This window comes from Nyctibius grandis, chromosome 11, assembly GCF_013368605.1.
Source record: "Nyctibius grandis isolate bNycGra1 chromosome 11, bNycGra1.pri, whole genome shotgun sequence".
NCBI classification, from domain to species: Eukaryota; Metazoa; Chordata; class Aves; order Nyctibiiformes; family Nyctibiidae; genus Nyctibius; species Nyctibius grandis.
In genome coordinates this window covers 9,491,993-9,504,252 of record NC_090668.1, presented here as the reverse complement: position 1 = coordinate 9,504,252, position 12,260 = coordinate 9,491,993, and the positions used below count along the sequence as shown (strand labels likewise).

The window sequence follows — 12,260 nt, the reverse complement described above, 5'->3', positions numbered from 1 at the left end:
AACTTTAAAAATGCTGCAATGCAAAGTTCTACTGTGGACCTCATTTTATTAGGAAACAGGGCACACTGAAAACATACCTCTAAACTTTTGATTTCTCATCAAAAACTTCGTTTGACTCTCCTCAGTCCGACATTGCCCCTCATTAAGGACTCAGATCGGCAAGCAGAGAAAACTTCAGGTTTAAAAAAAAGAATCACTAAGTAGTAGCTCTAATTTTTCCTGTTATTCCAAAGCCTTTTAAAAATGAGCAGCTGTCGCTTAAGATGCCACGTTAGCCCCCTCAGATACCTCCAGGATGCTGCCCGTTCTTCCCCCCTCTGCTACAGACAGATTTTACAGCACGTATTTTCTGCGAGGGTTTGTGGAAAGATCAGACAGCTCGTCTGCGCTTTATGCAACTCCAACCACGCTGATCACAACCTCTCCCTCCGAAAAGCCGCGCTGGCAGATAAGCTGTCTCTTATCCTCTAACTTGTACGCGACAGTGTAAAGGGCAGCGGCTCCGCGGGGTCACCGCTCCGCTCCCTGCGCGGCGCGGCCGCCTGCACCGAACCACCGCGGCAGCGCAGCGGCGGCAGCCCCGGCCGCTGCCCGGCGCTCACGGGAAGGACCGAGCCACCCCGTCCCTCCGGGAGCTCCTACAAACCTCCCCCCGCTCCAGGGGCCGCCCGGCCAGGTCCCCGCACCGGCTGGCGCGGCAGGCACAGGCAGCACCACCCCCGGCCCGGGGCTCCCGCAGGCCGCCCGGCGGCGAGCGGGGCCGCCCCACACGAACGGGACGCCGAGAGGTGGCACCGGCACACGGAGAGGGGAGGCCACGGAGCACCGTGACTCCGGCCGGCCCCACCGCTCCCGGGCCGGGCTCCCCCCCTTCCCCGCGGCGCGGCGGCTCCCGCGGGCTGCGCCTACCTTTCATCGCGGCGAGCACAAAACACATCATTTGTCAGGGGCGAAGCGGCGGGGAGCGGAGCGCGGCGGGCAGGGAGGCGGGGAGGGGAGGCGGGACGGGCCGGGCCCTCGGCGTGAACCGCCGCCGCCTCAGCAACAGCCGCCGCCTGCCAGCGGAAAGCCGCGCCGCGCCGCCATCCCCCGGCCCATATGAGGCTCCATGTGACCCGCTGACATCAAGCCAGCCCCGGCCCCCCGCCTTGTTTACACCGCTCGCTCCGTCCCCTCCCCTGCCGCCGCCGAGGGGCGGCGCGGGCGGCCGGTCACGGGGCGAGCCGGGCCCGGCAGCACCGCCCCCGCCGGCGTGGGGCTCCGCTCCGCCGGCTCCTGCCTCGCCGCCCTGCTGCCCCCGCCCCGGGGCCTTCCGCCGCGCCCGCCGCAGCGCGCTGTCAGCGGGGGGCCCGCCGCGGCCTCGGGGAGGCGGCGGGCGCGGCCCCGGCTGCGGCGCTCGGCGGCCCCGTCCGCGGGGGATCGGCCCCCCAGCCCGGCCTGGGGCGGCTGGCGCTGGCCGCTTGGGAAACGGAGCGCGGAGTTACGGGGCTTTGGCTCCATGACCGAGCGACGAACAGAACGGGGAGGCTGGGCTGCGGTGTCGGTCCTGGCAGCCACACGCGTAACGGAGCGGGCGATAGCGATCGTCGCTTCTCACATACCCGGTACGCGGCCTCGAAGCACCGTCAGCGTGCTTCCCTTTTTTTCCCCGTCCCCTCTTGAAGTTCCCCCCCCCCCCGAAGGATTTACAAGTGGTGTTTTAAGTAAAAAATAACCGTATTGAAGCCACATCTTGGGATAACACAACTATATGCTGAACGGTCGTTGACTTGATGATCAAGGAGAACAGCATTTACATTTTAAATCTGTCTGGTGATCAGTTCATAGTCTCTTAGGATTTACTTGGAACATATACCACTGCTGGAGTTATTTTCATATACTCTATAGCATCAGCTGTCAGCATACTGTCAGTTTGCGAGATGAAGCTTTGCATCATTGATATACACACATCCATGCTACAAGAGGAACAGTGGAAGATTGAACACACAAAAAAATCCAACCCATAAAAAAAAACACAACAGGGTTTTTTTTTGTGAAAATAGCATTAACAAAACCAGTATTTTTTCCAATTCCTGTCTTAACTACTGGAAGAGTGTCACAAAACATGAAACTGCAGAAAAGCATTGATGCATTACAAGCTATTTAATAGGGGACAGAATATAACATTTAATAATAATTTAATTGGAAGTATAAGCATTTAATAAAAATAAGACAAGGGAAAATAGATAAACAGAAGCCAGAGGAAGCATCGTAATATTTGAAACAAAGCCCTATATTTAGAGAGAGCCTTTAGGAGATGAGGACACCAAAGAATCTGCTATTAAATGGCCCCTAATGGATAATTCTTACCTATTTCTTCAATGAGTTCTTAATACAGTTTGATATTATTTAAACATGATTCAAAACTATCCAGGTGTACTTACCGTTTATCAGTCTAGTCATTCAAGTCCCATTAATGCAAAATATTGTTTTGAATCTTCCTCATTTAAAAAAAATTCCAAGAGGTAATCTGGTGCAGTAGTGTAAATTTGGCAGATAGCTTTGGCATAAAGTTTTTGATCTGGGTTTGTCACCCTTACTTACACTAAGCCAGTCCTACCAATAGCACTACATGTATAGTGGGATACTGCTCAGAAATGTTTCAGTGGCAGATCTGGTCCCGGATGGGTTTATGTTCATAAAGTTATATCCACAGCACATGTTTTAAAGTTGTGACACACTGAACAGAAACCTTACAGAACATCCTGGACTGAATGAAATACCACTAACTGTCCTGTTCAGAACCTGGAAAATGCTGCTTTTACACGTGGGCCATCTGCTGCTGCTGTGGAATTTAGATGCAGTCAGAAAACTTGCAGCACACACAAGAGAAAAGAATGATGTCTTAATATATTGTAATGTGTCGTTAGACCATTGTAAACATTTCATTCTGACACAGCAAGTAATGCCAGACTTGTGGCCTGAAAAATGTCACAGTCCATTAGCGCTAGTTGTCTTGTCAGGCATTTAACCTTAAGGTACACAGCACTACATTATTACTGATCTGTGTTTGTTTCCAGTCCAACTGAAATGCAACTGGTAATCTGGAATGACATCTGATGTGCTAAACGGCTTCGATAATAAGCAGGCAACACAGATTTTGCATTCTTACAAACGCCTTACAATGGTTGCTTCATAAAATTACAGAAGATTGGCCATCAGACATTTTAAGTGAGAAGAGCATACTTAAAATAGTCTATTATCTGTTATCAATATCCCATCTAGGGCCATCTGCTAACTGACTTCTGGATGTATAAACACGTCCATTCTCACTTTAGTTTTCTGTCTTGGTTTGACCTCATTATGAAAATTCTTATTACTCCAAAATTCGTTTCCTCCCAGTTTACCAAACTATTGCAATACTGAAAGTCTCACTCGAGTTCAGACACCGTATCAATGACAGCACAATGTGCCAGTCAAATAATACTTGCTCAGCATTACAGTTTACTCTACACGCAATTGCTCTCACTGGTTTGTACATTTCATTTGACTTACACGAATGCTTCCTATTTTCCAGAAGCTTGTACTCTATTGTGCTTGTTACTTAAGCACTTGATAAATACCTGTAAAGCACTGCAAGGCTGCATACTCTTCACAGGGGTGAGAAACTACACCTGAGGTTACATGCAATTCTCTCCTCCATTTCTGCATCCAAAGACCTCCTGAAGGTGTCAAATCTATGTATTAACGGTTCAGTCTAATTAGCAGCCTGCAAAGTAGACCCTGACCACAGCGTGTGTTCATCCTTCACGCCACCTCTTCTTCAGAAAAGACAGTAGTCGGTCCCAGGGGGACGGCTGGGCCTGCTACCCAACTGCCAGGTCACCACTGCGCCCTTTGCAGGGAGCACGCACATCTCCCACTTACCAGCGTGCCCCCAAAGGTGGGTGGTTCCAAAACCGTGCTGCAGCTGGTCTGTGGCCCCAGAATGTGGCTGTTTTGGCAAAATGGGGAATTGCATTTCAGACTTGGCACTGGTGGGGAGCTGGTGGCCGCTACAGAGCAGCTCTGAGCCCTTGGGGTGGCTCAGCGTACTCCTCCCTGTGGTGGCCCGCTTATGAAACAGCCAGGAGAGTGCGGGGTGGGCTCCTGCCCTTTCACAACAGATAAAAAAGAGTCAAGGCAGTTGCACCCTCGCCTGCCTTTGATGTGCCAGTCCCGAGGCCCGCCACAGCAGAGGGAAGCCGAGAGCACTAGGGTCTGCTACAGCGTAAACTTGAATTCTAACCACACTCCAACACCCGCGAACTATAAATGTTAGCTTGCTGGTTTAAAGACGTTAACATATTGTGTAACCTTATCAGGTACTGTTCCGTGTTATATCAGTATAAAAGGTGTTCAACTTGTTAGCCTAACCACAAGCCTCCACAACAGAGGGAAGCAACTGTTTCTAGCAACATTTTCGACCTCTGCCAGGTACAAAAAAAAAAAAAAAAAAAAAAAAAAAAAAAGTGTTAAATTGCTAAGAAAGGGAAAACACCTCTGATGGCTATTAGCACTAGTAATCAGGGAACCAATATTTAATTGTGTATTCTAAGCACAGGACAGAGAATATGGAAAAACTCTCCTCCTCCACCTCTTTTTAAACCTACTGAGCAAAGTGATAAATTCAGCTTCCAAGATGAACCAATAACTACTCCTACCTACTTGTTCAGAGATGTCCCCAAAGAGGTCATTTAAATGCAACTAACTGAAGAGGGATGTTTATGTTGTCCTAACTTGGAACATGAATGGGGAGCATTTCTGCAGACTGTTGGGTCATGTTTTGTACTCTTGCCCAAGTGAAGCTGCATGGTTAGGCTTAATTCAGGAAGAATTTTGAGACCTCCTATCACTAAAATTTAAGATTTGAATAATAAATGTAGGGTGTAACCACCACCTGCCTTCCCTATATAGCAAAGAGAAAAAAATGCACTTAAAAGAAGAAAATGTGTCACGTAATAACTCCCTCTCTGAAGGGGCTATAACCACACAGGGTTGTTATGAAGCTGAAGTTGTCAAACCACTATGAGGTACAGCATTTACCCACTGCTCTATCACTGTCACACACACAACTGCATGCAAATCCTCTTGCAGGGAAATGACTGCATGCTGTATTCTCCCATGGAGATGAAAACTTTACTTAGTGGAAAAGAAACATGATATAAATACATTTCAATAAATCATCCAGGGCCTCCGTATTTTCAGTTTTAGCAGAGACAGCTTCTTCACTTTGTTGAAACAACCTAGAACTAAGTTTTCCACTTATGTTTTTGCTTTAAAAAAAGGGGCTTAGACTGGCAGCATAAATTTACATAATCATGCATATTTTTAATTGTTTTTCTGAAGTTTTCATATGCTTTTAATGAAAGAAGTTCTTTAAAATGTTTAGGAAATCTTGTATTGATTCAAACAGATAGCAGTAACATTTAGAAAGGTTCAAGTATTTTTCACTACTTCAAACACCTATAGAAAATTCATTTCTTATCAACATTTAAATAGTTCCTCTGAGGAGTGAAACCCTGCCCAGAGAAGGTGACAGCAGCTACCTGGTAAATGGGAAAAAGCAGGTGATACTGAAAGCGAAACCTTTCTCCAGTTGCAACCCAATCACATGTCCTAACGTCAGGGGAAGTGTTCAGCTCCCAGCTCATTTTAGGGATGCAGCTCTAGATGCAACAAGTTTAAAACACACAACAAGAGTTTAAAACTCACAAGCTCCAAGCATTGGAAAGCTGCGCTGTTGCCTTTTTGTCTTCTTACACAATTGAAACCATGCGGGCGCAGCAGTCACAACAGCCTTGTTTACCAAATACACCCAAATCAAAGTGTAGGAAAACTGCAGCTCTAAATAATCTTTAAAATACAAATCACAATTCTGTCCACCCTATTGACAATCACTTTTTAAGGGGTTTCTAATTGGTATACACAACACCCCCAAAAAGAAAATTATTGTTCCTTAACACATTTCCCCCTCTAGATTTAGTGGTATTTTAATCTTCATTTATTTCTAGCCCTCCAAGTAGCACACTGTTGAAGATGAATCTAACTGAGGTTGTCCTCATTAAGTTGCCCCTTTTTCATCTATTTAAAACTGCTACTATGCTGACCCTGCAATCACACCATTTTGCTTGAGACAAAATGCCTTCCTAAATTCTTGCTGAGGAGGTGTGCTTTTGTGCAGCGTGGGCCTGCAGCTATACGTCTTAATCAAGCCATTTTATAAACTACCCCACAACTTCCAATTAAGTACACTGCTATCCACAACTGTTCAACTGGTTGCTGTGTCTTGCCAAACAGCTGCTACAGTTCTGCACCTGGTGAAATGAAGTATGAGTTGACAAACTGTTTTGGGGTTTATCTGGATGAAAGGTAAGTCCAAAGTCATTATCATCAGTTAGGTATGCTGTTGGCAGTAAAGATTTTAAAGATCTAGTCAACTGGATTGGCACCCAGTTTTCTCTGACCTTGAAAAGGATATCATATTTGCTGCTTTTCAAAATATAAGGTAACAGCAGTACACTTTGGAATTGAAGTGATTAGAAAGATGAGATTATGGCCAATTAATCATCTGCCACCAACTGCAAGTGGGTCCATGAAAAGGTTACAAGGTTATAAAGAAGTAGATCAAACTGGACTTAGTAGCATCCCTCTTTTTCTGCACCTAAAATGGGGTTATGAAGTGACTGGTGTTGGATTACTGATCATGCTGCATCTCTGATCTTGGAGAGATTCTTGTCTATATAGTTTTGAAGTTGTCTTAGATCACGTTATCAAATCTTTCTACAATGTCCTAACATTAATGCTGCCAAAAAGCACTCCTTTTCCTAAGGAACGGTTCAACAGTCAAAATGAGATGGGCATATCCCAGTAGATCCTCTGTCACTCCATGTGCCTAAGGCATTAATAGCACTTTAGCCTCTTTTATTTCCTCTCTGCTTATGGCACATGCTCTAATTTGCTGACAAACAGAACGCTTCAACTATGCTTAAGAGTAACCAGAGAAATGTAATAGTCTGCAGTCTACAGACAGCCAAATAAAATTGTCCCTTCTGCCTATAATCTCTGGAAACTATGTCTAAGTCATAGTTGCCAGAGAACAATTGAAGCAGTCTCACGTACAGAGAGAAGGGGTAAGGATGAGGATGCTCCATGTATTGAATTTGCCCTGCACCCACTTTCAGGTTGAGCAGAACAAACCTGAGCGAGACTGTAAGTATGCCAACATTTGTTTCAGGTCATGCCCAGTGTCAAAAGTCCCTCTTATGCCATACAAGACCAGAAAGCTAATTTTCCCTATTTTCAAGAATGTGACTAAGAATGCGAGCTTTAGTGGGACAAATAAGCTGTGCTGGGCATTCAGAGGAGTAATATGGAAATTATTTTTCTTTCATGGAAAACAGAAGCATCTGTCCAGTCAAGCGAACCAAGCAATGGTTCTGTGTTATGAAATACTCTTTTTATAACTATTGACATTTCAGTCAGTAGTGCCACATGTCAATAGTGGTTTTACTGCTCACATTTAAAGTACAGCTTTCAGGACAGGATTCATCTAAGTTGACATTGTCTGATCAGCGGCGTATTTCCTGCTCTTGTGAGCATATACATTATTGATATAGCTTTGCACTGGAGAGTATTTATGCTATTATGAGAAAAATTTTAAGATCTGGCATGTTTTCTATGTCTCAATGCAAAATGCAAGCTTAGAACCACACATGTTTTCTAAGATAATTAAAGTTCTGTGTTAGGCCTCTCTCCAGAATTAGTCTTCAAGCCGCAGCTTACATGGGCTGCTAAGCCTGTCTGACTCCCTCTTTTCCAGCACAGTACTTAACAGACAGGTCTTAAGTACTGTGCATACCGCATTTTCTCCAGTTCCTCCTCAGATTAATACTGAGCTCCAGAACAGAAATACTGGCAAGTCTAACATACCCTCCGATCATGTCCTCGTAGATCACTGTTAATTTCTCCCATTTCTCACTTCTTGGTATTCTGACGGTAGCTGGCAAACTGTTTTTTACAGATCAAATGCTATTGTTCTAATGAAACAAGAGCCACTCCAGCAGCCTTCCCTACAGATGTCCTCCCCCACGGCACCATTACATTCTAAAAATTATCAAAGAAAATTTATTACTTCTGATGCTGTTAGTGAAAAATAAATGGCAGCTGATTATAGCTTTTAAGGCTTCGTCTTTAAGAATAACATAACCTTTAATGATCTATTTTCAAAAGTCAATACAGCCTCAACTATTGTACTTTAAACAAACAAAAAAACCCGCTGCCTACGTACTTAGAGTGATAAACAAACAATGATACAGTTCCCGGGCATGAAATCCATACAGATAATTCCTTGGCATAATTCTGATACTATTGAAGGATATTAGACTTTAGTAGAAGCAAAATAAGAAGATGAATCACTCACAAAGGAAGATAATTATTCGAGAGTATTGTTTTACTAATAATCACCAAGTTCAGAGGAGAACACCTGCACAGTACCATATTTTACTTTAAAAGAGGGGAGAGCACTATACTGATGAATTTGGTTACGAAGCAGAGCATACAGGGCAGACCACCTATAGGGAACGATCTGTTGCTTCATATAAAACCTGGTTTTATAACCTGCATTTGTATTAATTTAGCTAAAGACAGCATTTTTTAAATATTATTTAGAAAGCAAAACAGGTAAAGGATTTAAAAACCTCATTTTCTATCTTAGTAATTTAATCTGAGCCACTACCACTTGCTTGATAAGAATAATTTTAAACTCATAATTTAAAACTCATTAGCATACACCCATCTTACAGAAAAGAATCCGCCAAGCATTTTTCACATAGGCACATCATTTCTGATTATTTCAATTCAATTTTAAAGGATCTTTGACAGGGCTACTGAAAGGCTTGTCAAAGAACATGGAAACATTATGACATTCTTTCCCCATATCCCTTTCCAGAGCATGAAATATGAAGGACATTTCTAATAGAATCAAGGCTAATTTAAGACACCGTTAATCTTTACTTTCAGGCTGCTCTTGCTGGGGAGGTTACCTCTAGTGCATGGCAGCTGTTCTTCAGCGCACATCTGTAGTCAGGTTCTAACACATACTCCAGTTATTAAAACACAAACTTCTTGACCCCAAAGCAGATGTATTGCAAGCATGTACTTTACAAGCTACAAAGAGCAGAGACACTTGAATGTCCATACAGGTGGTTGGTTTTTTTTAAGCGTCCAATAATGTAAAAAAGTATCTGCTGCTTTTAATCATTCTATGCATTTTTAGCAGAAGGACAGAGAGTATTTTTTTACTGAATGGAAACTGCTTCCCCAAAAGAGCATTTTTGCTATTTTAAGAGAGTCATTTATCTGCTCTCTAGCATGAACAACTGAAATTGATTTGTATTTTCAGTTAAAGTGCATCATCTGAGCTGTTATACTTTACATCTGTTCAACAAGCCTATTACGATTACACAATCCACAAAAAGTTGTGTGATAACTACAGGTAAGATACAGGGCATATAGCGGGCCAAACCTTGCCTCCTCTGCACATCCGAGCAGTCCTGCTGAAACCAATGAGGTCGCTCACACTTCTGGGGCAAACAGCACTGATCCAGTATATTGGAGCACTGCTCTTCTGTGGACTGCATATGAAAGAACCAGGTGTTCTGCAACACCTGGGACAGACGAGAATTTGTCAAGTGAAACCGAGGCGCAAGAGCTGGGGTGTGAAACAATGAAAAATGAGATCCATGCCAAAGAATAAAAAACTCGAGAAAATAATTACTGAAAGAAACAGGAGGTATATCAACAAAAAGTGAAAGATGACAAGGGCTGTACAAGATCGAGGTATGTTAAGTTTCTCTATGTCATCACCAGAATTATAGCAGTGAGAAGAACCTCTACAATTCACTGATCCAAGACAAGTGACAGACTGCCCACTGCTGAGGTAAAGCTGGATGAGGGACGGAAATAAGCTCTTGTGCAGATGACTCAATGGCTGCAACATGCTGAATGAACAGATGACACCAATTTTTAACAAATCCGAGATGCACAGAAGCTGGATCACTTCTAATAGAAGAACTGAAGAAAACTTCAAAAGGAGGTGAAGAACAACTGAGGTTCAGAGATCCTGATGAGATCCACACCAAAATGCTGAGGGAGGAAGCTTCTGAAGCTCTGCTAAAGATAGTTAATACCATAGAAAATAAACAGAAATTTCTATCAAATAGGAGGAGAACTACCAATGTGAAATTGCTAAGGTAGGGCAACCAACTCAATGTGAAAAACGGAGAGGACTCGCGCTATTTTTACCCTGAAAATCATCAACATTTTTTATTCACAACCTTCTGTTTAATAATTTTGAAAAATCACACAGAAGAGATGTATGGTAAAAATCAAAGCGCATTCTGATATTACTTAAAGATTCCATTTTCCTGTAGCATGTTTCCGAACAATGTAAAACACTGGACAACTCTTTCTGAGCCTCAGTTTTGAGAGAATGAGAAAATACAGCATTCTCTGTGACAGCTTCTTGACTCTCCTCAGTGTCTATGATACATCTGCTGTATTTCCATCCAGTATTGAAGTGAAAAGGAGACAAGTAGCAAATGGGAGCTGGTGGCAACAGAACCTTGAAAGCTCTGTACTCAAAATCAAGCGTACTACAGGAATGCTCACCGATGTACAGGACAGAACTGACATTTCCAAAAACTGGCAAGTGTATGCAGCTGCCCTCAAAGTTAGGAATGTATCAGTGCCTGTGGTAAAGACAGCCTGCTAACATTCTGCAGTATGCTATAGATCCAATAGCAAGGGTCTCCAAACCTTGCTGTTCGGGGCAGCCTCTTAAGTGACAGTAACTGTATTTGATTTTGGATAGGCATTTTTCTGCAATACAAGGAGGGAAAAACTCAGGTAATTCTGGGTCCTCAGTATCTTTGCATGCTTACACAGTCAGGGTCTTGAAGTCCTCTGGGAAAAGGAAAGAAATTACACGTATGAACTAGCCTCTAGAAACTCCTGAAGATCTCTGAGGAGAATGGTTAAGAGAAGGGAGGAGAAACCACTCCTGGGGATTGAGTGCCTTGTGTTCCTCAGGGCTGCAAGCCACTTTGTTCAGAAGGCACGATCTCCTTGAAACAGCCTCCGAGGGGAGCCCTATGGATCCTCCCAATGCAGAGCAAGCTTTCAGATGTGCATTGACCTGTTACAGGAAAGAGACACCATTCCAAAGCCCTAGATGTTTTACTTTTTTCTACCTCATCTCGCCTTCTCTTTTTTTTTTCATCTATATAGATGTTAGCCTTGCCATACAGCATTCAAAGCTCCACAAAAGCATTTATTCTATGTTAGAGTTCTTTTCCATTTAAGGCTGGTACTCTGCACAGAGCAATATGCATAGTGTCAGAAGGGGAAACGAGTGCATTATTTTTGCCTTCACGAACTCTAGCCCTTCCTCGTTAGCCGTCTAGTGATCCCAAACTGAAAACATGCCAAGACACTGCAATATAAATGCTTCATTGGTTTTGTCAACCAAATAAGAAAACAAATGTTTTGAAGCAAACATTATGTTTAAATTAAGCCTGCAAAACTTTTAGCAGTATTAAGAAGGAAGAAATACACTGAATTTTTGTACAACGAAATTGAAAGGAAAAATTTATAAAGCTTATAAGAAAAGACCCAGATTCCCTGACACAAGAACTAAATCACAAATCTGGCCCCAAAATCCATGGGGGATCAGTAGTCTACCTGTATGAAAGAGGCAGCAGCGGGGGTTCACACTGGGGTTTCAACTGGCACAGTAACAGTAGGCAGGTCTGTCATTTTCCTAAGTGAAAAAGACGCTACCTTTGTCAGGAGAAAATTGGAATATATTTCGTACTGCTGTACCAAATCCTCAGGTCTGATATAACTTTAGAGGTGTATCACAAATACTTTGTGAGCATTGACGACCATACAGCAAGGGCAAAAATCATTGTTCGTAGAGGTCTTAGGTGAAAACTTTCAGGTGGTTTGTTACAGATATTTCTCCTTCTTTAAAGGCTCAAATACTTGTTTTCAACTACTTGCAGTGCTGATTAAAGTTACTGCACACCCAGCCACCTAGCTCCTTTTCACTTTCATTTTCTCATGAAAATAAAAGGGCAACCTAAGGCAGCACCAGCTTGGCATTAGTTGGTCCTAGCAATATCACAGTAATGTCTCAGTCTGTAATTATTTCATGTATCATGATACTGAGTAGGATACAA

At 43.5% G+C, this 12,260-nt stretch overlaps 1 protein-coding gene across 2 annotated transcripts in view; it reads right to left on the bottom strand.

The window, feature by feature from the left end:
• The window catches only part of RORA (RAR related orphan receptor A), a 366,227-nt gene that overhangs the window by 68,629 nt on the left and 285,338 nt on the right, over positions 1–12,260 (bottom strand). The window contains exon 1 of one of the 2 annotated variants that reach the window (XM_068409958.1): positions 910–1,080. The exons of the other annotated variant lie outside the window; for it this stretch is intronic. Within the exon in view, the coding sequence (XP_068266059.1) occupies positions 910–940 (31 nt within the window). The 5' untranslated portion in view covers positions 941–1,080. Of the gene's footprint in view, positions 1–909; positions 1,081–12,260 lie in introns of those variants that run through there. 2 annotated transcript variants of the gene reach the window in all.